This window comes from Denticeps clupeoides, chromosome 13 (assembly GCF_900700375.1).
Source record: "Denticeps clupeoides chromosome 13, fDenClu1.1, whole genome shotgun sequence".
Lineage (NCBI taxonomy): Eukaryota > Metazoa > Chordata > Actinopteri > Clupeiformes > Denticipitidae > Denticeps > Denticeps clupeoides.
This window is the reverse complement of record NC_041719.1, coordinates 3469320-3496715: the sequence shown is the minus strand read 5'-3', so window position 1 is coordinate 3496715 and position 27396 is coordinate 3469320. Positions and strand designations below refer to the sequence as shown.

The window sequence follows — 27396 nt, the reverse complement described above, 5'->3', positions numbered from 1 at the left end:
TCACTCGGGTTAATTCACATGAACTGGAGTGTAAAATAAAATCTGGACTTTTACCGCTGGCGTGACCGCAGCACTCTCACTCTGGTCATGATGGCATCAAGTTTTATTTTGACACAAGTGCAGCACATTCTGACACACACGGTGTTTATGACACTTTATGGCAGAGTTTGGGTGATAAGTCAGAATGAACTGCGTTGCATCAGAGGAACGCAACTTTTGTAATAAAAAAGTGCCTTTCGGTGTCGTTCCCTCCAACATGATGAGATGAAAAAAACAAATCTCATTAAACAAGGAAAGGTTAACCCTCCTTTTCCATCCTGTTATTATTATAATAAGAATTATTATTAAATGATGTAATAGTACCTAACGCTAGTGTTTTTCAGATAATAAATGATAATAACTACATTACATGTTCTATATGTTTTATATGTATGTGTGTGTGTGTGTGTGTGTGTATATATATATATAAAACACAAACACTGTGTATGGCATCATGTCTTGCATTACCACTGTCTACCTAAAGAGGCGATAGCAAGTGGTAAAGCAGCCCTTCTAACGACCTGTCAGTCATGCTGAGAGTTCACCGGTATCATTTATTTCTTTTTCATTGTTATTTCACTCATACTTCTGGTTTGCTGACATGGTGTGAGTAGTACGTTTGCATGGAACATTGTGGGAGGGGTTACTAATGCACAGGCACAGTGGCGCAGTGGTAGCCTAGCAGGTAAGGAAGTTTGTGGGTTCCGAGTCCGGTCCCCTTGATCGAGGTACCGTCCCCACACGCTGCTCCCCGAGCGCCTGTCATGGCTGCCCACTGCCCACCAAAGGTGATGGTTAAATACGGAGGACACATTTCGTTGTGTGCACCGTGTGCTGTGCTGCAGTGTTTCACAATGACAATCGCTTCCCATAGCTGGTTAGCTTTCACCTTATCAGTATCAACCTTAGTTCTGCCTGAAACGTCACATGCAGTGCTGGCAAACTTCAAATTGCCACTCGGCGGATGAAAAATTCATGCTGCCAGTTCATGTGCTGACAAGTTCCAAATTTATTCTTGAGATTCCGTGCTGCCGAGTTTCAACGTTGCACACTCACACTGGCGGTCCAGTGCTGACGACTTCAAGTTTATGCTCAATGACTTTCAGTCCTGTGCCGGCGAGTTTCAAATTATGCTTGTGGCAGGGACATGTGGCATTACCGTGACGGCATAATAGAGCAAACAAAGTCTAGAGCACTGCTCTACTATCTCACCGCTTCTCCACACACCCTTCACACGCACGGATGGTCTTCACATTTACATTTACAGCATTTACCAGACGGCCTTATCCAGAGTAGTTACAGGGACAGTCCCCCCCCGGAGCAACTTAAGGTTAAGTGTCTTGCTCAGGGACACGATGGTAGTAAGTGGGATTTGAACCTGGGTCTTCTGGTATTGGTTTTACCGCCCAGTGACAATGCGGGAAATGACCTGTGGGGGTCACGGTGGTTTAGATGGGGTTTTTTTTGTCCATGTCGAGAAGGTACTCTGGTTATAAACTGCCTGCTATTTGGCCAGGTGGCCAGATCTTACGCGCGGCACCTTTTTAAATATCTCCGAAAATGACCGTCTTTGCAGAAACACACATGGACGCCTTCTGTTTCCATTTCCAGCATGCACTCTGGCGGGGCTTGATAGAGACCACGGTGGTTTTAATACTTTTATTACAATCCTGCACTTGCCCTGTGTTGTGGGAAAGCACCTCCACAGATCTTTTCATTCCCGCTTAACAGAGGCACTGTACTTCAGCTGAAGTTCTTTCTTCTTCTTCTTTTTCCAGGAGGGAGAGCGCGTTGGGTGGGTTCTGGCACATCGGCCTCTTAGAATTTCAAAGGCCCGAGCCTCGGCCAGCTCCGAGGTGATCTGGGGATATCCGAGAGCTGGCGGCGTGGGTGGAGGAGCCTGGGAAAGTCAGGCAGAGACCCCGACGACGGAGAAGCGGGTGTGAACGCACGTGCGGGGGAAACACGAACTGCTCTCCGGCATGAAGCTACGTTCACCGACAAAGAGCAGATGATCTGCGCAAACGGAGTGTTGCTTTGGGTGTGTAGTAGCCTAGTGGGGTAACACACTCGCCTGTGAACCAGAAGAGCCAGGTTCAAACCCCACTTACTACCGTCGTGTCCCTGAGCAGGACACTTAACCCTGAGTGTCTCCAGGGGGGGACTGTGCCTGTAACTACTGACTGTAAGTCGCTCTGGATAAGGCCGTCTGGTAAATGCTGTAAATGTAAATGCTTTGCAACTGAGGCGTTTTCAGCCGAATTTGTTTGCACGGCACCTTGGAAGTTCGTCCCTTGCTGTTGGCGACCTTTCCTGCAGCCTCGAGGCCTTGATTCACACCAGCTTTGGATAATAGCGTCTGTCTGGAATGTGCTCGGGAGGAGCTTCTATCCTCCAGTCGTTAGCAGTCTGCACTTTAAATAGACGCCTTAACTCTTTCAGATGCTGTTCATTTGGAAAACACATTTGTTCCACAGCCTTTCGGTTTCTATTTGATTAGCTTTAAACTTAATTGCATGGACCAAAACAGGGCACCGTGCACTTATATAACGGCGCACAACTTTGACAAATACAGAGAAAGCGAGGGGTAAAGGTGAGAAGATGAGGGGTGCGAACAGGGCGTATAATCGCAGGCTCTCAGGAGCTCCTTCAAGGACTCCCGGGACCGGGAGAGGGTTAATTTTTTTAAGGGGATAAATTCAACAGGCAGTGGCTCCTGCCATCATTGTGGTGGCGCTGGAATGGCGCGCCCATTCACTCGCACTCTGTCTGGAAACAACCAACACGCACTCCTTTTACTGAGCACATGGGTTTTTTTTTTCCTTATTTCCCTCGTATGCATTATAAACCCATTTAAAAGACACAGTCGCACAACATTTGGTGCTTTTTGAGAAATTCTATATTAGTTCTGCCTGAAAGACCATCAGCTCTAATCAGCCTCGAACCCATTTGCATTAAAACCTCAAGAAATTCCATATGGTCCGAAACCTGAGGTGTGACCAGGGGGCTTTTCTGATGAAGATATATTGGGCTCAGTGTTTATGGGGCTCAAAAAATGTGCCTTGAGGGACGACGATCGTGCTGCAAGTGCAAATAAGAGTTAAAAAGGCCGGCGTCAGCAGAAGCGAACAGGCGTCGGGTGTCAAGGAGAGGCAAGGCGGTGAAGAAGGGAGCCGGGGATTAGGCTGAATTATACCCAAAGGTCCGGCCGGGCGCACGATCGCCCTTTAAAGCTCTCAGGTAGAAGAACGCTGCGAGAGAAAATCTGCTGATGTGCCGGAACTGAAGAAAAATCCTATTTCCTTTATGGTAAAATAATCACTCTTACACAGACGTTACGTCACACTCCGACCTTCTGGCTGTACAAATGAAACTTTTTTATTATTTTTTAAAAAATATACCCACAGATTCACACACACACACAAAATAAAGGCACTCCCAGCCCTTTTATTCTGATTTATTTCTCCAAAAAAATGAGCAGCACACAGGCCCTCCGTGGGACTGTGAGGGGCTTGTTTATAGCAAAATTACACAAGGTGCTCAACAGTATGACTTCCATACTAAAAGGGGCGCGGCAAAGCCCCGGTGAGTACTTACAGAAGCAGTACGCGAGGCGGAGCGCCAGTTCAATATCTGTAGCGCGTCTCGTCGCAGGAGGAGCAAGAGTGTGTGTGTGCGATGTGTGTGTTTGTGCACGCGAAATACAAACAGATCGACCTTGCCTCCATTAATAATAAATAAAGGAGGGACTGGCCTATCGTGTCACGATATTGGTCCATTTTTAAGATTAATCGGACTCTTGTATAATAAAAAAAAGGCGTAACACGCTGTACAGAAAGTACGAGTTGGTGGTAAAATGCGGAGGAACAAGGCACGGCTGGGACCGCATGGGTCACGCGGCGGGCTGGTGGGAGACGATGCCGGGGCCGTCGCAGGTGATGACGTCGTCGCTCTTGGCCTGGCCCATTTGCCGGTGGAACTGGCCCTGCCGCCGCGTCCGCCAGCAGCGCATCTTGGGCCCCAGGGCTATGCTCCTGATGCTGGGCAGGTGCTTCAGGACGTCCCCCGGCAGCCTGGCCAGGCCCGAGTGCGACAGGTTCAGCTCCTGCAAGGACGCCAGGCCGCCGAACACCTCCGGGCTCAGCGCCTTCAGCTCGCCGTTGTTGGAGAGGTCCAGAACCTGCAGGTTCTCCAGGCCTCGGAAGCTGCCTGGCTGAATGTGGGACAACGGGCCGAGGCCGCTGAGGCTCAGGTACGAAAGATCTCGGAGCTCCTGGAAGTCGCCTGCCTTTATTGTGGAGATCTGGTTTCCATCCAAGCTGAGGAAGCGCAGCGGGAGGCCTGAGAGCTTCGGAACGGTCCTCAGCCTGTTGTCTGCCAGAAGCAGGCTCTTAATGGACAAAGGCGGACCTTGCGGGTTCCTGGTGACCGCGGTCAGTAGATTACTGGACAGGTCGACAGTCAGCGGCTTCTCCTGGCCTTTAGTGGTGAAAAGGTCCAGGCTGAACTGCTGGAACCGATTGTGGCTGAGGTCCACCTCGACGAGAGGGAGGCCTACAAAGCTGGTCTCCGACAGGCTCTCCAGCTCGTTGGCACTGAGGTCCAGGGTCTCCAGGTAGCGGAGTTTGGAGAAGGCGTTGGCGCCGACCTGGGAGATGTCGTTGTTGCTGAGGTCCAGGCTGACCAGCGTGGTGTAGCCGGGCCCAGTTAGCATGGCATCGTTGATGGAGCGGATGGAGTTGGACGACAGGTCCAGGAAGGACGTGTCCAGGGGGATGGGGACGGGGGCCGCGTCGGGGCCGGCGCCGCTGCAGTCCACTTTGGTCAGGCTGAAGCTGTCGAACAGGCCGAAGGTCTCCACCTCGCAGCGGCACCGGGGGTGGCAGTTCCTCACAGCGGCCACGCCGCAGGCCAGCAGCATGGCGCTGGCAAAGAGGAGCGCGGCCATGATGTCCTGAAGCAGAGAGACAAAAACATCAACACAGGTCCACTAGGGGTGTTGAGCTTGATCTCATAATTGATGCATCGCGAACATAATCGATAAAATCATAATGTAAATGTTGCTTGGTGGTTTTCTGGCAGCGGTATAACCATTCTGGTTAAAAAGTAGTGCTGGTAGTGACTGTGGCGGCGTGATCTGAGTAGAGCGCCACTCCCGGTCGGAGTTTGGCCTCGTCCACACGGACGTTCGAAAAGAAGAGCGTTTTTCCTGCGCTTTGCAGCTACGTTTGATTGCAGTTTCACTGGCGTTTGCTCGACTTTAACGTTGAACAGTTTTTTACCAGACGCCCTTATCCAGAGCGACTTACAATCAGTAGTTACAGGGACAGTCCCCCCCCTGGAGACACTCTGGGTTAATTTTCTTGCTCAGGGACACGATGGTAGTAAGTGGGGTTTGAACCTGAGACTTCTGGTTACCCACTAGGCTACCTCCACCCATAGTCAGGATTTCGGTAAAAATAGAAAAAAAAAAAAAGGTAACGTTACACGCAGCGTTTATTTGACGTCCAAAAAGAACGCTGGTGCCGAACGGCCGTGTAGACGCTTTGGTTTGGTCCAATGAGCAGAAAAACGCCACGAACGCCAGAGAAACGCCCGTTTCAGACGTCTGTGTCTCTCGGACTGACGTATATGAAGACGCAGCACGAAGTGACGCAGACACACTGATGGGACGCATGGTGACACAGCAGCGAAGACCAGTGAAGGTTCACACCTCTACGATCCACCACCACCTCCCGTCCCCACTCTCTCCAGCACGGCCAACCCGCCGAACCCACAACCCGGTGGGATTTATTACATTTACATTTTTGAGCATTTTTATTAGACGCCCTTATCCATAGCGACTTACAATCAGTAGTTACAGGGACAGTCCCCCCCTGGAGACACTCATGGTTAAGTGTCTTGCTCAGGGACACAATTGCAGTAAGTGGGGTTTGAACCTGGGTCTTCTGGGTCAGTGGCGAGTGTGTTACCCGCTAGGCTACTACCACCCTGTTTTACGTCTCTGGCCAGCGGAGCTCAGCTTGGTAAGTCCACGACACGGCGAGTGCGGCGTTCCGGACCGTTACGCCGCGTCTCGCCACGTCACGCGCGCAGCGGCTTACAGATTAACGCAGGGGAGAGCGCGGCGCCCCGCATTTTACCTCGCTGAACATATACAGAACAAAGTGGAACAACACAAACGAGAAAACGGCGGATAAGAGCCCACGAGACGAATGAACGCGAGACACGTCCACCTCCGCCTTTCACCTTCTCCGTTCGCCCTCATTACCGTCTCGCGGATTTGCCCTAATTAAAAGATCAAAGGGCTCCCTCCCCCGGCAAGGAAGTAGGAGGTTAATAAGTGAATAAAAAAAAATAAAATCCGCAAAAACTGGTTCTGGAAAAACAAGTTAAAAATCTGAATCAACGATTAATTATTTAATTATCAAAGCATTTCAACAGCACGAGCCGTTCAATAACACAACTGGTGATAAAAAAAACACTGTATTCCGACTATGAACGTTGCGCTTATGAATGTTCTAATGGACCCATTACACCAGTCACATGATCCATAATTACAACAGAAACCATTACAAAACCACACACTTTATTTTCCAGGTGAATTGTAGAATATTAGAATGTAATTTTTATAGCACGATGTCCCTGTACCTGTCCGCCCAGTCGGTGTGTGACCCTCAGCTCCCAGCAGAGAGAGAGAGAGAGAGAGAGAGAGAGAGAGAGAGAGAGACACTCTGCTTCAGTCCGGCCTGTTGTGAACCTGGGCGGCTCGACATGCACCTTTTGTTTGGGAACGTTCTCAGCTTAAATCTGCCTCTGGCAGCAGAATGATTAACAAGAGCAAACACACACACACACACACACACACACACAGGTACGAAATACGGACAGAGGTTAGAGAAGGTAAAGGTGGGAGCATGAGGCAGCAGAAAGCAGCGGGCCGATGCGAGTATCTCCACCGGCGCGCTGTTATCGGCGTAAGTGGACAGTTATTAGTTACCGCGCCCTTCGGCGCACACTTCGCACACGCTTACGCAATTCCTCGCGTTATATAACGCCTTACCACACAACCATGTTACATTACGCCCTCAAAGTGAGGGTCCACGGCGAGCGGTGCTGGGCAATAGCTTTAGTCACTAGTGGAACACAGTTCCCATCTTCCCGACAGCAACTCTGAAAAAGACTATTTTAATAATACGGATTAAAAAGTGAACGCGGTAATAATACTCATTTACATTTACCAGACGCCCTTATCCAGAGCGACTTGCAACCAGTAGTTACAGGGACAGTCCCCCCCCTGGAGACACTCAGGGTTAAGTGTCTTGCTCAGGGACACAATGGTAGTAAGTGGGATTTGAACCTGGGTCTTCTGGTTCATAGGCGAGTGTGTTACCCACTAGGCTACTAGCACCTTGGTTTATACATAGAAATGTTCTCCGTAAACTAATGAACGAATCTCCTACCAGCCAAAAGAGAACAATGAGAGAAATGGAGTCCCTTTCTCTACACGCGTCACGTCATTTAAAGTGTAGCGATTGTAACATGCAATACACAGCAGCACAGCACACGGTGCACACAGTGAAATGTGTCCTCTGCATTTAACCCATCACCCTGAGTGAGCAGTGGGCAGCCATGACAGGCGCCCGGGGAGCAGTGTGTGGGGACGGTGCTTTGCTCAGTGGCACCTCAGTGGCACCTTGGCGGATCGGGATTCGAACCGCCAACCTTCGGATTACGGGGCCGCTTCCTTAACCGCTAGGCCACGTCTGCCCCCATTGTTCCATGGAAATACATTCGGTAAATCAATATTTGATTTGTGTTTGATTTGACCCGATTGCTTGCAGTTTGGACAAACAGGTCTCGTTTTTGTCCTGGTTTTCTTTCTTTCTTTTTTTTTTTTTTTTTGCACAGTGCACTTAAAAACCGGCGCGCCGCGTCTTTAAGCCTCCGCAGAAGGATTCTATCGAAGAATTAGGACGACTGCCCTCTGTGTCAATATTTTGTGTCAATAAGTGACAGCGTTCCTGCCTTCCCTCGTGTTTGAAGGCTCCAGAAAACGCTCCCGTATCGGGTTTAACTGAAACGAGGAATGAGAAAGAACTGGGATGACTGTTAGACATTTACTTTTACAGCATTTATCAGACGCCCTTATCCAGAGCGAGTTACAGTAGTTACAGGGACAGTCCCCCCCCTGGAGACACTCAGGGTTAAGTGTCTTGCTCAGGGACACGATGGTAGTAAGTGGAGTTTGAACCTGGGTCTTCTGGTTCATAGGGGAGTGTGTTACCCACTAGGCTACTACCAGCCTACCACAGAAAGTCCTAAAATGGCCTTTTTTTTAAATGTCATGAAGAAAACATGGAGAAATACATTGGAATAAAGGCTGTGCTTTGGCTCATTTTGAGGTTCTCGCAGCCGAGGGAGAAGAGCAGAATAAGACAGTGGACGGGGGACATGCCCAAGACCCACCCGCATTACGACCTCGTCCACTGGAGTCAACGACCCCGCTCCTCAGAGGCGAGAGAGCCACAGCGGTAAACAGGAGTCCAGGGGTAGGTGCCAATTCGGTCGCCCATTCGTCATCCGATTACGATCCAGACAATCTAATCACTGGCCGAAAACTTTACCGCAAGCCCGGCAAACGCGAACAAGAACAAAAAAAAAAAATTATTTCCATAACGACCATTCCACGGTGCAGCAACCGGACATGTCCCCAACCAGAAGGGCCGAGGTGACGCCATTTAGCAAGTGTGGAAGTGACTCTTTTCATCTCGCACAGCCACAAACGATCCAACGTGTGTGTGTGTGTGTGTGTTTGAGGGGGTGGAATGTCCTTTCCCTCACTTCACAAGTAATTATGATAAGGCGGACGGCTAATTAACCAGTAGGTGCCCTTGCGCGCGTGTGACAAGCAGGAAAGTGTCTCGCCATTTCCCCTACCCCCCCCAAAAAAAACAAACTTCGTTTTACACCCGGTGTAGGCCCACGTGATCCGGATTGTTCTCGGATGAGCACGGCCTCCTCCACCTGCAGGGAGCCACCAATCCGCAGACTTCTCGGGGAAGAATTAAGCTTTCTGTGCATGAATGCGCAACCTAAGCTCCTTGCAAACTGATCGTATCTTTGCACTCAGGTGACTGCAGAGTGATGCCAGTTTAGTGTGTTCGGCCGGTCTCTTTATCTAAAATTCATCAACACACAACAGTGATAATTCAGTAAACTCATGATAAGCATGCAAAAAAAAAAAAACGCAAGAACGAAGTCGAAACTGAGAAGTTAAACCCTGCAACCAACCAGCCTTTTGTGCCGATCTGGAGGAATCATCCGACGAGGAAACGAGCAGAACTGAATCTTGCATTCCGACTCTTGTGCCGTGATCTGAATCTTTTTGGCTCAGTTCCTTAAAAAAAAAAAAAAAAAGATTCCAACCGCAAACGGCTCTTGGTAAACTTCGGCAGGGCGTTTTACTCCTTTGACAACATGTGCCTCTTTAGTGGTTTACGTTTCACAACACGTTCGAGCAAGTTGAGCGTCAGTTTTTTAAAAAATTATTTATTATTCACGATGCTGCTGTATATTTTATTTGAACAAAAAAGGAAAAAAAAAAAAAGAAAAAAAAGAGAAGGGGATTTGAATAAATGAATCGTTCGCCGTGAGCCGACTTCGTGGATTCGTTAGCAAACGACACGACGCTGCGCGGAGGCCAGTCGTGGAAACATCATCCTCAGCCGTCTGTCAGCCCGGACTCCCGAGTCCCGCAAACTCGGCGAAAAGTGACGGAAACTTTCCGGAGTTGCTGCCGAGGCTCGACCCGTCCGAATAAACGCCGGTTCACGAGTCACGTAAAAGCGGGAGTTGGTGTACAAGCACGAACCCCCCCACCTCCTTCCCGACGGATCAGCCAAAACGTACCGCGGACGGAGAGGCGCGGCGCGGCGGTCCCGTCCTGCTCCGCTTCCCGACTCCGGCACTAGTCGACCGCGGCTCCCATGCCGCGGCGCGCCCGGCGTCCCTGCTGCGAGAGAGGCGCGGCGATCCCGCGGGAGAACAGCGCGCATGATCGAGAACAGCTCTGCCCGTTCTGGCGGAGGTCCGCGCCCCGCGACGTGCGGACGCCGCCGGCTCGGCTGCGCGCAGCGCGCCCCCTGGCGGCCGCCGCGGGTCCTCCTCCCTCCCGCACTTTCCTCCGCGCGTCCCGCCCCCTGCTCTCGATCCGTCCGCCACGATGCCTGCGCCGATCAAGACGCGAACTCGTAGTTCTGGTTTTCAAGACGGGTTCCCGCGGTCATTTAGTTGCATATTTGCGATCAGAGCGAGTCGACGCGGTGAAACGTGTCCTCTGCGTCGAACCGTGGGCAGTGGGCAGCCGGGGAGCAGGGTGTGACACCTCAGTCTTTTTTTTTTTTTTTTTTTTTTTACATTTTATTTCTGTGAAATCATGAATTTAAGTCGTTGGACAGGTAGCAATGCGAAGGCAACAAATATTTCCATAGTTCCAGCAAAACTCGAGGTTTAAAGTTGTGGGCGCGGCTTTTGTGACGTTCTTTTAGCGGGAAATTTGTTTTCTATCTTTTTTTTTTTTTTTTTTTTTTTTTTTTTTTAGCAGAAGCTGCGACTGAAAAAGGGTTTCGTGCCAACCATGAGATGGCAGCAGAGGAGAGGAAGTTTTCAATTTCCACCCACCTTTATTTTTTATTCTTGCACAATCGCTAATTATAATCTACTAATTCGTTATTCTGATTTCCAAATGTCATCTTGGTCTGCAGCACAGCAGAACCGAGTGTTATGACCCATAACGCGGAATAACTGTGTAAAATATAGACGTGTCTGAATCAATATTACAGTTTTTTTTTTCTTGAATCCATCATATTTCTCCGGAGCGCCGCACCTGTCGTCTCCGCGTTTTAAATCTACCGTTTCAATCGCGGGTCATGGATGTCAAGGCGGAACGTGTAAGAAGCTCATGGGCTTAATGGATATGGGTCAGCGCAAAGGTACAAGGGACTCGTTTTCTTAAAAGCGTCACTTAAAAAAAGTAAGACAATATATATCGAGTTAATGAGCTTTAACGTAAAAAAACTAAATCTCGTCCATGGGTCTTCATTTTTTATGTAATGTTAAAATGACAAGAAAGCGCGGCCTTTTTGGCACTTTTGTTTGCGACTTTTGTTTGTTTGTTTGTTTGTTTGTTTGTTTGTTTGTTTCCGTGCCTCGCGCTGGAAAACAGCCGTTTACCTGACGCACGCACAAGCAGGCGGGCCCAGGGGACGCGCCCAATGGGCGCTCCTCGTTAACTTTAATTACCCGGCGGAGCCGCGGGCCCAGAATTATTTAATTACCGCGGCCCGCTGCGCCCCCGGGGCCCCCGGGCGTCCCCGCGGACGGGAGCCGTGGCACCGCGTCGTGACGGGCCGTCCCGGGCGTGGAAAACAGTAAAAGCAGCGCCTCCAGGTCCTCTAATAAGATGATACGCGTCACGAGCAATCCTCTTTACTCCGCGCGTTCCCAAATATGGATTAGGTGACACTTAGGCGTCTCCCGTGGGTCACTTTGAGAGGGCTTTGTATGGACATGGGCCACATCGTCTTCGTGGCTGAGTGTAATTGTATTAAAATAAAAGAGAAATAATAATTAAAAAAAAGAACAGATAATGCGCCCTTCCCAGGGGGGTGCGGTACGCACCACGCCGAAGCGCAGTGGAGGGAAGGTAAAGCGCTCAACTCAACAGTGTCCAAGCCCGAGCGGGTGCCACAGAATGGTCGCCGCGTCGCCCGACTCGCGTCGCACAAGGTGTGAACGTAAGCGAGCTGTGGCGCGATAAGGTGTGGGGGGGGGGTGCTGAGTAGCTCTCCAGGGTGCTGAACGTCGTCCTCGGCGCGCCCCGGGCTCACTGGCAATTAGATCCGCAGATTCCCTCTGAACGACGAGGGGCCTGGAGATGGTCGGGGTGGAGCCGACACCTGAAGACCTGGAGAAGACGTCTCACCAGTACGGTAAGTGACCGCGATTTTTACCTTTCCTGAAAGCATCACTTCCATTCTGTAGTTTTAAAGGGTTTATTCTATTCGTTTACATTTACGTCCTTATCATGAGCGACTTACAGTCAGTAGTTACAGGGACAGTCCCACCCTGGAGACGCTTTGGGTTTAGCGTCTTGCTCAAGGACACGATGGTAGTAAGCGGGATTTGAACCTGGGTCTTCTGGTTCATAGGCGAGTGTGCTTATTGTTTCAACATAATAAGCTGGCCTTGAACAGTATGGCAACCAATCCAAAATTTTAACGGTTTGAACGTTTGGTCACCAGATGCATTTTGCCGTGGATTTTAATCCGTGTGAGTAAAGCCCCCGCCGACCCAACGTGGACACTGGAGAGAGACAATGCACCATTTTCCTCTCCCCATCGGACGAGTGGTGTGGGAGTTTTCCAGCTACCCCTGCTGTCTCGCCGCGCTGCCGCTTTGCAACGTCTCGCTATGGGTCATGCTGGGCATCCTATCTTTTCCCTGCTGCGTGCAGTGTTTGATTTTCAAAGTGGGGGTCCTGGGCCCGTGGAACTGTGACCCGGCCCACTCCAGATCCCTCCCGGCAGTGGCGGCCAGGCTGGCCGTTGGCAGGATCAACGAGGACTTCAGCCTGGACCTGGGATGTCAAGTCGACTTTGTCGTCCTCCAGGAGGCCTGCGAGACGTCCAAGGCTTTGACGAACTTCGTGAGCTACGAGAAGGCGGCGGACGCGTTCGTGGGTCTGGCCAGTCCTGGCTACTGCAGCGCCGCCTCACTCCTGGCCAAGAACTGGGACAAGGCCATCTTTTCCTGGGCGTGCATTGATTACGAGCTGGACCGGCTCCAGGCCTTCCCAACGTTCGCCCGGATTCTGCCCACCCCGACCCGAGTGCTGTTCAGCGTGCTGAAGTACTTCCGGTGGGCCAACGTCGGCATTGTCTCGTCCAACGAGGACATGTGGATCGACACCGCCAACAAGGTGGCGAACGCTCTGCGGAGCCAGGGGCTGCCCGTGGGGATCGTGGCGTCCGTGGGGAACAATGAAACCGACCTGGAGAACACGCTGCGGGACGTCCAGAATGCGGGGGAAATTAAAGGCAAGTGATGCCACTTTTTTTCTGTTGTGGTAACGGAACATGCCGCCAGGATTCGGGGTCCACGCGTGCAGAACCCAGTCTTTTGCCGGCGCTTCGTAATCGCGAGCACGCGTAATCTGACAAGAGTATTAATGTCAGTCCAATAATAGCACCTCTGACCCCGTGCCTGTAATCTTGCCATAAAAACCTCAACAGGGAATGCACACTGCCGGTGTGTGCGGCACGTTGTAGTTTAACGCGTGTAAAATGTCTGTCGCAGTGATCGTCATGTGCATGCACTCGGTGCTGGTCGGGGGACAGCAGCAGATGTCGTTCCTGACCAAGGCCCATGACATGGGCCTGACGCGGGGCAGGTACGTGTTTGTGCCCTATGACACCATGCTGTACAGCCTGCCCTACACCAACACCTCCTACTTCCCCCTGCGGAACAACACCAAGCTGCGGCAGGCCTACGACGCCGTGCTGACCATCACCGCCGAGTCCGAACTCATGTCCTTCAGCGAGGCTTTCAGCATGGCCAAGAGGCTTGGCGAACTCAACGTGCCACAAGATCCACAGCAGGTGAGGGCTGGCAGAGCGGTACGCCTTAAACCCGTAGCTGTGACGTGGCGCAGCCCCCAACACGCCCATTTGTTGGCATTGCAGGTGTCCCCTCTGTTTGGGACAATCTACAATGGTCTTTACCTCATTGCCAAATCCATACACAATGCAAGAAGGGCCGGCCAGTGGCTGTCTGGGACCAACCTGGCCTACTTCACAAGGAACTTGACCTTCCCCGGCTTCAACCAGAACATCCGGATAGACGGCCAAGGAGACGGCCAGACCAACTACGTGATTTTGGACACCAACGGCTGGGGGGGCGAGCTGTACCGCTGCTACCTGGTGGACCTGGGCGCCGGCATGGTGCAGTTCGCTGGTCGATCCATTAACTTCCCAGGAGGCTCTCCGCCGCCATCCGACTCCGGCTGCTGGTTTGAACCTGACGCCATCTGCACTGGAGGTACAGTAAATTGGAAGAATTGATGTCACAGCACGAGCTGCACGTGGGTCTCTTCAACAGATGTTTATAACATGCAGTTCCTGCTTAAAAAAAAAACGAATGACTGAATAATGAAGAAGAAGCTTAGAACATCTTTGTTGCAGGTGTGGAGATTGTCTACGTCATTGTGGTGTTTGTGGTCATCTTCGTTCTGGCGTTGGGAGCCTTGGGCGTAACCCTGTTCATAAGGTATTTCTACCGCCACGTCGAGTTTTTTTCACATAAATTATGGTTGAGACTACTGTACACGGTCCTGAATCCAAACCTGTAGCAATGGGTCTGAATTAACCATCAGCTTTTCAAATTTGCAAATAAATGTACAGAGTCAAATAAGCTATAATGCGGCCAAAAGTGCACTAAGCATTTACAGAAATGCTTTTCGATTCTGGCCAACATTTTGGTTATGTTCTTATTGTGGATGTTCTTGGGAACAGGAAGCGGATCCAGCAAATCCAACTGGTCAAAGGGCCCAACCGGATCCTTCTGACCTTGGAGGATCTCACGTTCATAAACCCTCAGCTTAGCAAGAGGGCAAGTCTTTATTTCAGTTCATTCCAAAATTGCACCTTTAGGTTCTTTAACCTGTGAATGTAAGTCTTAAAAAACATTCCTTTTGTGTGTTTTTCTTCAGAAAATCACATTAGAGGACCTCAGTGAATCGAAGAGTGCAATTGAGGATAAGTCAGCTGACCAGTCAGTCGGCAGCATGGCAACTGCTACACACGAGAACTCCAATGTGGCCGTCTATGAGGTATCAAAAGCATATTTTTAAGAGTTCCAGTCATGTTGCTTGACAAAATGATAAAAATCTTGACCGTAATCTAACCAAAGGGTGACTGGGTATGGCTGAAGAAGTTTGAAGAGGGACAATTCAAAGAGATAAAGCAAAGTACAACAAAGATCTTCATGAAGGTAAACGGATACGTCTGTGACTTAGTTCTGGTCTGGTTGTGTCATATATGATGTCAAATATAATTTTTTTTTCTCCCCTAGATGAAAGACCTACGGAATGAGAACGTTAACCCATTCTTGGGGTTCTTTACGGACTGTGACATGTTTGCAGTGGTTACAGAGCACTGTTCTCGAGGGAGTCTACAGGACCTGCTGCGGAACGATGATGTTAAACTCGATTGGATGTTTAAGTCATCGTTGTTGCTGGACCTCATTAAGGTTTAAAATTTCCCTCCGCTTCCTACTGATCCCATATTGATCCCATAAAAGTATCTATTGACCAATTAAGTATCTGTCTAGATGTTAAAAACTTGTAATTTCTCCATTGAACAGGGTATGAAATACCTGCACCACAGGGAGTTCCCTCACGGCCGACTGAAGTCTCGAAACTGTGTGGTCGATGGCCGATTCGTCTTAAAGATAACAGACTATGGCCTCAACGAGATTCTTGAAACACAGAAAGCCATGCGAAAGGAGGCTCTGACTGAAGGTACTCTTCCAGTAGGCAGTCAGCATGCACAGCAGCCAACATGGCCGCAGCCTTCACACTAATGTCTTTGTCTCAGACTTGTTTTGGACGGCGCCAGAGCTCCTCCGAGACTTAGAGAACTCACGGAAAGGGACCTACAAAGGAGATGTTTACAGTTTTGCCATCATCCTTCAAGAGGTGGTTGTCCGAGGTGCTCCATATTGCATGCTGGGACTGTCTCCTGAAGGTATGTAATTGAGATGATTGTCTAAATTAGTCATGCAATCACATGGGAATACCCAGAACTAGAGGGAATGGAGCTTTAGGAATGAGTTCTTGACTTTCCAGTTCTAAGAAGGTCTCATTTATAAAATTAAATGATGTAATTTCCATGTTTTTGCTTAAACACAAGAACACAGGCACTTTAATGTGCAATTTTGTGTACTGACATTCTGCTTTTTATTAGAGATCATTAGAAAGGTAAAGAAACCCCCACCAATGTGCCGACCCACCGTGGCCCCAGATCAGGCCCCTCTGGAGTGTATTCAGCTGATGAAGCAGTGCTGGAGTGAGCAGCCTGACCGGAGACCAGCCTTTGACGAGATCTTCGATCAGGTACAACCTCCAGACTAAACAGCACTTGCTGCCAATATACTGCATTCCGTGTCTTCATCTTCTCGTAGCACAGTTGTCCAAAGAGGCTTTGACAGAAGGCCTATTTCATAACAGTCTAAGTCTTTAAGATGCTTTAAAAAATGTTGAATGTTCAGCCTCATGTATCCATGATCTAAACATACGTTAAATCTTATGTTCTTTTTATCATGTACGTATGTATCTATCTTAGCAGCGGATGTAGTAGGGAGTTTATGAAAACAGAAGAAAAATGTGATGCAGACAAAAATAAGGCTTGGATGTTGTTAGCTGATCATAAATACGTCTGTTGTGTGTCTTTCATGATTCAACATCCAAGACCTGGTAATGCATCAGACTCAGTCTTTTCGTAAGCCACTTCAGAATAAGAATAGATGCAAACTGTGTTCCGCAGTTCAAGATCATTAACAAGGGCAAGAAGACCAACATCATTGACTCCATGCTGCGCATGCTGGAGCAGTACTCCTCCAACCTGGAGGACCTGATCCGAGAGAGGACGGAGGAGCTGGAGGTGGAGAAGCAGCGGACGGAGAAGCTCCTGTCCGAGATGCTTCCTCCGTGAGTTCCTCACCAACCCCAGCTGGCACCTACAAACCAACCCTAACTAGCCTCTTAATGAATGAATGCATCAACGAATGAAGGAATAAAATAATCGATCAATGAATCCCCCCGTCTCCAGATCAGTTGCAGAGGCACTCAAGACCGGCGCAACAGTGGAGCCAGAGTATTTTGACCAGGTGACCATTTACTTCAGTGACATCGTGGGTTTTACCACCATCTCCTCCCTCAGTGACCCCATTGAAGTGGTCGACCTGCTCAACGACCTCTACTCACTTTTTGATGCCGTGCTCTCCAACCATGATGTCTACAAAGTGAGTCAAAGCTTTTCCCAATATTTCCCAATTTGACATCATCCTCATACAAGAAGGGACAGCAGAATGAGGCGACATGGTGACATTGTTTGTCCCTTTTCTAGGTGGAAACCATTGGTGATGCCTACATGGTGGCGTCGGGTCTCCCCAAGAGGAATGGCAACAAGCATGCGGCAGAGATCGCCAACATGTCTCTGAACATCCTCAGCTCTGTTGGCAGCTTCCAGATGCGGCACATGCCTGAGGTGCCGGTCAGAATTCGGATAGGTATCCACTCAGGTAAAATGAACCGGATCTGCTCCATTCTGGACGTGGATAGGTCAGACATCAACAGACTGGAGAACTTTTTTTTTTTTTTTTTTTTCTTCATGCGCTTCACCAATCAGTTCCATAAGAAGCAATAGGGCAACGTTTAGTTTTTTTTTTTTTTGTGATTTTGTCCTCAGGGCCATGTGTCGCTGGAGTTGTCGGATTGACCATGCCACGGTACTGCCTTTTTGGAGACACAGTCAACACTGCCTCTCGTATGGAATCCACAGGGCTGCGTAAGTCGGTCCCTTTAGCACGATCTTTGGGGGAAAATGTCCGCACGCATGGATTTCTGGAGCATTTGTGTCACATTACTGCATCACATTGCTAAAATGTTCAGAAAGTGTTTAATTAATGCAGACCTCTGTCCTGTTAATAGCTTATAGAATTCACGTGAATATAAGCACAGTGAAGATCCTGAACTCTATGAATGAGGGATATAAGATCGAAGTCAGGGGGAAGACAGAACTGAAGGTACGCATCATTTACATTTACAGCATTTATCATCGGCACGTTCTACGTTTGCTCTCAAATCGCTTTCATCTGCCAGACTTAACATGAGCTCGCATCTCTGCTGCAGGGCAAAGGCATAGAAGAAACATACTGGCTAGTTGGGAAATCGAACTTCGCGAAGCCCTTACCCAAGCCTCCAGAGATCAAACCGGGGTAAGACCGTGCACAGAAACGCCACGAACAAGTTTCGAGAGTTTCACTGTCTCGCGACTGATGGCGGGGGTCAATATACTTTAGCGATTGTGCAGCACTGCGGTTTAACCCTGTGTTTGTGTGGATTTGCGCAACTTCACAACCCACTCTAGGGAAGACAATCACGGTCTGCGTCCAGAGGAGATTGCTGCGTACAAGAAACGAAAAGCCGAGCAAATGTCCAAATCTCACAATCTAAAACAAGGAGGTAGAACCATGCAAGGCTGGTGCTGTGATAGCTGGTGGTGGCAGTTTTTGAGCTTGTGATTGATGTGGACATGTTGGATGTGGACAATGTGCAGATATTGCTGCCGTGTTGATTACGAATAGTGGCAGTGCAGTATATAACACATTAAAATGCAAATAGTAATAGTAATAATAATACTGCTGAGATTGTGTTTTAGAATATTGGCATATGATACTTTAAGCATACACAATGCAATTGCAATATTTCATTTAATAAATTATACTTATAATAGTTATTATACTTAGAATAATAATAATATTTTAATTTATGTTAATTTATGGTAACAACAATAGTATATTTGTTTTAATGCGCTCTTTATAAATGGCATTTATTTACATGACATTTCACAATAATGTAAGAACAGTTTCAATTCTTCAGTTGGGTTGTGTGGGTCTGTGCACAGTGGTTCTAGATCATTTAGAAAGTGGGTTCTCCTCTTGATGTGGTGACCAAATCACAGCCCATTTGTACTGACCGCATCTTTTCTACCATCACTTGCAGAGACAACTGGCAAGACATGGTAACCGAGGAGATCAAGATGATATTTCGGAAAGCCAAGAGGCAGGTGGACAAGCCCAAAATCTAATAACCCGGGGTAGGGGGGTAGAAAATGCTGAAGGCCCATGGCGAGGCGGGATGCGAAGAGACGACAGGAAGCCACGCTGCTGGGGGAACAGAGGACAGGACACACTAAAGCCTGCCTGATCACTGCAGATTACACGGAGCTCTTTAATAGGATTGTGCATCGTCTGATTAATCTCCCTCTGTCCAACGCAGCTGAAAAGCTGCACACTAATGAAGTGAGAGTCCTGTTGCAGGTCACAGGGAATGTGTGGGCTTCTTCAACTGACCTGCTGGGTTCGGCCACTGAGTGGCTCCACAGCATATCACAGGACACTTATTTATGTCTATTCCCCCCCATCCCCACCAAATAACACCAACCAAAGAGGAGATAATGTCACTGCAGGCACAGAAAATCCATGGTCCACTTATTTTCACCATGTGAGCCATAGTATATGACAAAATATGGCAGTTTGGAGCGTTTAAATCAGTTTTAAATTATGTTTCTTTATCAACGCAGATTAGAATTTGCACCCAATGAAAAGTGTTGTAACAGCATATTTCCATATTTCCGTTTGTATGCCATCCAAGTTGTAAAACGTTGAAATGTTTAGACCAGTGGTAAGTAATATGTGTTTACTGCTCATCCGCTCTGCTCTGCTGGCGCCCGTAGCTTTTAACCCCTGAAGCGCGCTGTGCTGTAGGCCCAGCTCGAGCTCGGTAGGGTAGAGCCAGTGAAAAGTATGACTGCCTTACGATAGCCCATCATACGTGCGACTCGCTCCGCCCTGCTTCCAGCCTTTCAGTTCTGATCCATGACACTGAAATGATTCTCTGGGGTTGTGCCCATCGTTGGTGAGGGGCAATTCTCAGTTCTCAGTTGCACACCTCAGCACTCTTTCATGAGCAATACATGTACTGTATAAATGTTGATGTTTTTCAGATTAAATATATTGATCAAAATATTAATGTAACAGAGGAGCAATATTTAAGAATACTGTCATGGGACTTAAATATGCATAGACAGTATTATAGGCTTTATCATTAAAATGCATGTGTGAGTGGGGAAGAAAATGTGTTAGAAAAATGTAGATGTACTGCAGAAAATAAATTATTTATCTGGCTTTCTCCTGTGTTACATTGACTTTGTTCAACAAATACGACAGTGTTTGCAACTATTTCGTTTTTGTTGCCCAATTTCTGATACATTTAAATTCACATAATCTGTAAGAAATACAGCAGGTCAATAAATCTTTATGAAATTGACACAATTCTAATCTTTTTGCCTCTATATACACCACCACATCGGAACACTTTGTATATGTGCCTCCCACTTGTTAAGGGACCAAAAGTAATGGGACAAATTTACAATCATAACTTTTTGGTTGCAAATCCTTTGCAGTCAGCACATTTAATTTAATTTCAGATCTAATGTAGTGGTGTATAGCGCCAAAATGAATAGAATTGTGTAGATCTACCAGTATTTATGGAGCTGACCAATATAGGCTTTTCACCAGCAGAGGGCAATAATGCAATGCTGCTCAGGGCCCTCAAAACATTCGTTTTAAAACTATAATTATTAATATATTCTGCTTTTGAAAGCACAAACATTAAACAATGAAAATGTCCACCAGTGAAAGAACCATTAAAAAACATAATTGTAAATTAGCGACTTCACATTAAAACATGTGATCCACTTTGATTTTCCTGATTCGGCTTGAGAATTTCAGTGGAATGTGAATTATGCCAAAATGGAGTCTCAACTCATGACCTGGGTGCTCCAGGTCCTCCGGTTTATCAATTTGACTTGTCGTATCATCCGTTTGTTATTTTATGTTCATTTTACAGCTGCTATGAATGTTTACGGCAATGGAAGACCTGAAAGTTCTAACCATCTAGGAAGTGAATATGACTGGGAATACCCACATCCCTCTGCTCACAGTGCCAGGTGTGCATCAGGAATGCAGACCCTAGACCAATCACAGACAGATTAGCATCAGTCAGGCCAGATCATGAAATTCTTGAAGTGTTTGCTAGACACAGCATTATGCAGTTTTTATCTCCTCAGGACGGTGTCTGGAACAAGACCTCCAGATGCTAAAGGACAAAGATGGGACAGAAAATACCAAATTGTTTAAAAGATGTTTATTCCAAAATACAAAATTCCATTCCAACAGAGTTCCAACCAAGTGTTGTGGTTTAAGCCAATAGTTGGTGTGACCTGTGCTGCATTTCGCTTGCAGGTTGTTGTAGTTTCAGTGCAGACAGAGGAATGTCGGGGGTCGGGAATGAAAGTCCGTGTGTAAAAAAAATCCTCATCTCTTTAAACATTAAAGATAATGCAAAAAGACCCACACAGACACAGCAAACCCTAAAGCAGGTGGAGGGCCGCACACAAAACAATACAATCGGGTAGAATGGGGCAAGATCACACTTAATATAAGCATGCTGTCTGTCATGGCCTTGGTAACGAAACGACAAGTTGGAAAAAAAAAATGGAACGTGGTGACACCAGGTCTGGGAAATGCGATCGTTTAGGATGATCTGATGGGACGAGCTCATGAGGTAACAGGCATAAAAACAATTAAAAACTTGCAAAAAGAGGAACAAGAAGATTGAGGGACACTGAGACATTAAAGCTCGTCTCGCATCTTATCACCCTTGGGACGCACGAGGCGGCCGATGTAGAGGATGGAGTCGGTCTTCTTGTCTTTCACAACGAAGATGAAGGGGTGGTCGGCGTAGAACAGCTTGGGGTTTCTGAGCTTCTCCGAGCTGAAGATGCTGGCATCGAAGGGGTTTCCCTCGGTGTCCCACTCCAGGGCAGATGCGTGGAAAACGTTGGAGAGGTAGAGGTCCTTCTTCCCTGAGATGTTGGACAGGTCGGCCTTGGACTTGTCCACAGCCTCTGTGAGACCTAGCTTTCCGAGATGTTTCTGGAAGATAGATGATGCGTTTGACTCTTCCTGCTCTGTGGATCATGTGTGATGGTGGTTTGGAAGGAGACTTGTTGCTTTTACCTGCAGGTTGTGGCTGACCTCAACGCTGACCTTGGGCAGGGAGATGGCCACCGCTGTCTCCTTCATCTTGCTCACCCAGGTGTCCAGCTGCTTGCGGGTAAGCAGCTTCTCCAGCCTCTCCAGTGGCTCCACATGGTAGGGCATGATGATTATCATGCTGGACTTCTTATGGGCCAGGGGCATGTTCAGCACGAACAGTCTGTTCTCCGTGTCTTCGTAGAAGTCATACAGACCTGCAGAGCAACCCACACAACGCTCAGAACACTGTGGACGTTCAGAGTCTCCCTGAAACCACGAGGAGTCGACACTTGCCTGTGCGATGCATCATGGGAACAGAGATGGTGAAGGATCTTGTGACCAGGAAACCCCGGTTGTCCACCATCTTGTCATGGAACTTCTCGTGCCAGTGGGCTGCAGGGAGACATTTGTGAGTTTTATGTCGCACTTCAACAACAGAACACCGTCTAAAACACTCACGCTTGAAGAACATGGCGTTGACAATCATGGCTCCATCGGTGTTCTGCACGTCCTTGGTGACCTCTGGCAGCTTGCCCTCAGTGGATTTGGACGCCCACTCGTTGATGGAGTTGACGGCGCTGCGCTTGTCGCGGAAGTTGATCTTCGAGTGGTCGTAGTTGTAGTGCTTCTTGCTGCTCTTGACAAAGCTGTCGGCGAAGGTGACCGCGCTGGGCCCGTACAGCCTGTTGCTGATCTTCCAGGTGACGTTTCTCGCACCGGAGTCGCTCACCTCGGACAGAAGCTCCGACAGCCCCGCGTGCAGGTGCTCGTCGTTCAGCTTGTCGGCACTCAGGACGCTCTTCACCTGCGAGGCCGTCGTGGACTTGCCCCCGAGGGCCACCAGGCCGAGGGAGGAGGCCACCACCACAGGAGAGATGAGGATGTTCTCCAGGTCCTTCTCCTTCACCACGTTGTGGTACAGGCTGAAGGCCAGATTGGCGCTGGTGTCCGCCAAGTTGGTGGCATGGCTACTCAGCTTCTTCTCCTCTGCAGAAGCCAGGAGAGCCAGAAGGCACAGGGCAGCGGCGCTGGTCACCCACATCCTGACTGCGTTCTAGAACAGGCTGAAAACATAAAGCCACAAGCTTCTGAGAACTTGTCTATTGTGGCAATGTACAGCTTCCAGCAGAGAAATATCAGCTGTCTAATGCTGTGGGAGAAGTTGGTGCAGGAGGATTCGTGTGATTAATAGGCCTGAGGCCGTAAAAAGCAGCTGCTTTACCAAGAAAAAAAAATGTGTGAGATCTTCGGTGAGAGGCCAGAGGGCATTTATAAGCAGTTTAAACATTCACTTTGAAGGAATTACTTGAGGTCTCTTATGTCACCTAGTAAAAAAAAAGTGTGTTTCCTATATCCATAAACAGACTAAAATAAGACAGTCTTTTTTGGTTAAAACAAGACAAGCCAGAGGATTTCCAGACAAAGGGACAAAAAGCGTAGCCTGAGGTGAGGTGTGGCAGCTTTACACAGAGCCGATCAACAGGGACTCTTTGACCTCAAGCACACAAAAAAAAGGGCCATGGGCTATAACCCTGTTGAGAACTCTAACGTCTTCCCACTGTTTCTTGTCTATTTGTTGTATTGGGATACCTTCATAGGCTTTCATAGTGATGTCAACGTTTGCGATTTTCATTCTGAAAGAAAAGAGGTGCATGGTAATCTGCTCAAGGTACTTACAGAGTATTTGAATACGTTTTTCTGCATAGCTGTAAGTATCTTTAACCATGCAGAAGACACATAGACACAGGTCCTATTGGCCGAGGGTCGGGTGACAGAAACTCTTCGTCCAATCAGATGTGCCACAGTGGAGCAGCATTCAGATTCCTGACTTTTCGAGCCACTCCCTTTCTACACTGCAGAGCATCCCCTGAATTAAAGTTTTGTATTTCTGTCTTTTGGGCACGACTTAAAGAGTTCTCTCTCTTTCATTTCCCGTTTACTGACAGAAATCAGAGGAAGCCACTGTTAAAGGCATGCATTACGCAGAATGAGAACTACGAAAAGCTCTAAACATTCAACATTTCTGCATTTTTGTATATTTTAACACCATTTTGTTGCTTGCTTTAGTGTTAATGGGAAAAAACTGCATGTTTAAACAAGTAAGAATAATAAAAAAAAAAAGTTATTTCTCATGTTGTTCCTAGAACATCTTGTTCCAAAGGCAAATCCCCACTGAAAGGACGGTCATTCCAGAATTTTCCTGTCCTGCAGCTCCACACAAAGGAAGGAAACTCCATCAACACCACCAAAAAAAAAAGATCTTAACCTTACCTTGCACTCGCACAGCACAGGCTCCTGTCGTTTTATAGCTGATGTGGCACTGTGGAGCAAAGCCTGTCCAAGCAGGCCTTTATACTGTAGAGCAGAAACTTCTAGAAGTCGGAATGGGGCTATGCAAATGAGCCCATGCAGCATTCCTTGGGAAGCTGGGCTTTGGCCCTCCCCTTGGATCAAGTGACCACCACAGATCCACACTCTGCAAGGTCCTAAAGCCTATTCAGACCACCCCGCTCATGCACAAGTCCTTTATTTCACTCCAACAGCACGAGCTACAAGAACATTAGAGTTTCCGAGTGGAATGTTTTTGGTATGGCGTCTGAAGACGTTACTCACTGTCTTGCTTTTTACTGAGCTTGCTTCGGTCGCTGTGCTATGAAATGAAAAGAGGAATGTGTCATACTGACACATTTTTTCAAAACCCTGCCTTGTTTCCATTCCCTCCTTTTTATTGTTAGGATGTTACAAATCCATCCATCCCTCCCCCATTCTTCTCCGCCCCCTCCAGGCCCATGCCACGTATCACCCCTGCCGAACGATTGCAGGCCTGCTGTGGGCGTAGAGCATCTGTTAATCAAAGGCTCTTTTCAGAGAGCCACTCTTTAAATGCTCTTTTTAGAATGAACAGTAATATTCTGAATCTATTACTGATTCAGTAATATTCTGAATCTATGCTGATTTCTAATCTGAAATGCTAATTTTAGCCCCCGTGTTTTCTGACCTCCTGTTGTAAAATGGCAGTCTATTTGGTCTTTGGGGACACTGGTCATTTGTTGACTGTAGGAGCCAAGGGTCCCATAGCTTCAACAAACAAAGTGTGGAGGAATTCCAGGCCAAAAAAACACAAACCCCCCCGACTCTCACCGCGTGGACAAACAAAGTAAACCCCCAGGCGGGTTCCCAAATTCCACATCTACTGACCAGACTTGCCACATGGGCCAGGACAGGCCCAGTGGCCCGCGGAGTGTAAATGCATGCTTCATTAACGAACAACATGCCTTTGTGTGAGGAAGGGGACACACAAAATGGCCACTCGCCATTTCTTTACGTGTTGTGAATGTGCCCTTTCAGAACTGCCCCAAGTGTGAAATGAACTCCAAAAAACTAAAAAAAATGAGCTCCATGTGGGCCAGTTGGTCCTGTTCGAAGCACCGATTTCACTATGTGGCAGGTTTTTTTTCTTTGTCCAAATGCACACAGCAGCCAGTGACACGCACCACTGGTTTACATTAGACAGCAGCGTGTCTTCATACACCCGTACTGCTTTATAGGAACGTGCGCCTGCCTGGTGAACAAACCCGTATTGGCCGCCTGGCCCGGCTGGGGAGCGGAATAAATACACAGATTCTTTCAGGACGCGGGGAAGCTGCCAAACCCTAAACTGCGGCTGATGTAAGTGGCCATGAAGGTTTCATCTGCTGATGTAACTGCAGGCGAAGTTTCAGTAGAAGCTGAAGAATAAGGTGAAAAATTCACACTAAGAAATCTTAATGCAATCTAACCAATCTAATGGTTACAAACTGTTATGGTCAGACATTTCATTTAATGCTAATGCAATAGAGTTTATTTTTCCATTAATTCATAACTGTGTTTAAACAGATTACTGGTCATTTAGTCTTTTTTTTTTTTAAGTGCCTTTTCTCCTGTGTGAAGTGGGAGCTGCTGTTTTCTGGTGATGTGTCCAGGTCTGTCCTAACCAAACTTCTTTAAGTCCAGCGTCCCCTTGTGGCCCAGCCTGGTCTTAATCTTTCTTAAGCAAAAGCTCAATTAGCTCTTTAATTAAGAGTTTCCTAATTACAGGTGCCGTTATCCAAACGAACTGAAATTGGGGTCAGGTAGTTTATGGCTGGTTAATCCAAGGAAAATGAGTTCACACATATTTTTCATGAAGTTTGCTCACCCCTAATTTCATTGCAATTTATTGAGAGACAGACTGTCTGAATTTTGAGTTACAACTTTTAACGTGAGAGCCTCGCTGGGCGTGCCCTCACCTGCTAAATGTGCCTTCTGGAAATGACTGTTGCGCTTGTGTTCTATTAGTAGGTGGGAAGGCCTTTCAAAGGAGCGGAATAATCCCCTCTTACACCACTGGGTGTAGTGTAGTCCACCCATCACCCTCTTCTTGTTTCTACTGTCTGTGAAGATTCTCAGTCCTCCAGGTGAATTTGTCATGGCAACTGGACTTTCTTTCTTTAAGGCAGAGACGTTGCATTCTGCATCCGCAGAACTTTGTCAATCTGTCTTGTTTGTACTGTGCATTTGGGATTTTCTCTGTATGTAGAATCCAGATTTTCTCTGGATTCTAATAAAACTGCACTACTGCACCCACCCATTCACATGTTGGAGTTGTTTATGTATCTATCAATACGCATTAGACTGAACTATATAGTTTCTTGCTGTAATAGATAGGTTTTGCACATCATTTTGCCTGAAGCACACTTGCAGAATGTTTTTCCACACCACATTTACAGGCTGTGTTTTATATATTCAAATGTATTTTATATATTCAAATGTATTCAAATGTGTTTTTTTGGCCTGGAATTCCTCCACACTTTGTTTGTTGAAGCAATGGGACCCTTGGGTCCTACAGTATATGTAGAGGCAGTGGTTGCAGAGTGTGTCCCCTTAACTCAGATACCGTCCCCACACACAGCTTCCCGGGCGCCTTTCATGGCTGCCCATTGCTCACCAAGGGCGATGGCTAAATGCAGAGGACACATTTCATGTGCTGTGCTTGCTGTGTATCACAATGACAAAAACAATTGCTTTCACTACAACCCCCCTGTGCTTTATCCTACTCCTGTTTTATTCTTTCTGAATTTCGCTGTACTCTGATGAATAACAATAATGTTGAATGCAATGTAAATACACTGTCTTGATGCATAATGGATCCGAGTTAAACTGCAACGAATTTTATATAGCAAGTAATATTGTGTTGATCGATCATGGTAATCATCATAATTTTTTTTAATGCGGTTGACGCCTGCTCATTTATCTGAGAGGTGGTACCATGCTCCCATAATGTCATGTTCCTCCTCAAACATTAATCTCCACCCTGAACCACAGGAATCAGAAGTCTAGGTCTAATGGGAAGTGATGTAAAGGTGTAGTGCTTTGTCCAGGCAACCCAGTCCTGTC

The 27396-nt window shown here is 47.7% G+C and overlaps 3 protein-coding genes across 6 annotated transcripts; 1 reads left to right on the top strand and 2 right to left on the bottom strand.

The window, feature by feature from the left end:
- Positions 1-3392: 3392 nt before the first annotated feature.
- tsku (tsukushi small leucine rich proteoglycan homolog (Xenopus laevis)) lies at positions 3393-10179 on the bottom strand. 3 transcript variants are annotated; one of them, XM_029000199.1, is made up of 2 exons: positions 9952-10179; positions 3393-4993 (listed from the first exon to the last, which is right to left on the bottom strand). In XM_029000199.1, the coding sequence occupies exon 2, from the start codon at positions 4985-4987 to the stop codon at positions 3932-3934; it is 1056 nt and encodes a 351-aa protein (XP_028856032.1). In that variant the 5' UTR covers positions 4988-4993; positions 9952-10179; the 3' UTR covers positions 3393-3931. The 3 variants fall into 3 exon arrangements, with proteins under 3 accessions (XP_028856032.1, XP_028856031.1, XP_028856033.1); XM_029000198.1 differs by lacking the exon at positions 9952-10179 and adding an exon at positions 9334-9424; XM_029000200.1 differs by lacking the exon at positions 9952-10179 and adding an exon at positions 6691-6976.
- Positions 10180-11558: 1379 nt separating this feature from the next.
- On the top strand, positions 11559-20071 carry gucy2f (guanylate cyclase 2F, retinal). The gene is made up of 19 exons (XM_029000197.1): positions 11559-12032; positions 12345-13139; positions 13399-13700; positions 13785-14139; positions 14283-14367; positions 14613-14709; positions 14810-14929; positions 15010-15090; positions 15172-15348; positions 15463-15619; positions 15696-15845; positions 16065-16213; positions 16644-16807; positions 16929-17121; positions 17226-17400; positions 17568-17666; positions 17810-17904; positions 18011-18096; positions 18884-20071. Exons 2-19 carry the CDS (start codon positions 12419-12421, stop codon positions 18966-18968), a joined length of 3291 nt encoding a protein of 1096 aa, XP_028856030.1. The 5' UTR covers positions 11559-12032; positions 12345-12418; the 3' UTR covers positions 18969-20071.
- Positions 20072-21073: 1002 nt separating this feature from the next.
- serpinh1b (serpin peptidase inhibitor, clade H (heat shock protein 47), member 1b) lies at positions 21074-24406 on the bottom strand. 2 transcript variants are annotated; one of them, XM_029000635.1, is made up of 6 exons: positions 24253-24406; positions 23572-23615; positions 22441-23045; positions 22276-22374; positions 21964-22196; positions 21074-21879 (listed from the first exon to the last, which is right to left on the bottom strand). In XM_029000635.1, exons 3-6 carry the CDS (start codon positions 23021-23023, stop codon positions 21577-21579), a joined length of 1218 nt encoding a protein of 405 aa, XP_028856468.1. In that variant the 5' UTR covers positions 23024-23045; positions 23572-23615; positions 24253-24406; the 3' UTR covers positions 21074-21576. The 2 variants fall into 2 exon arrangements, with proteins under 2 accessions (XP_028856468.1, XP_028856469.1); XM_029000636.1 differs by lacking the exon at positions 23572-23615 and having other exon boundaries at positions 24253-24380.
- Between the last annotated feature and the right edge of the window lie 2990 nt (positions 24407-27396).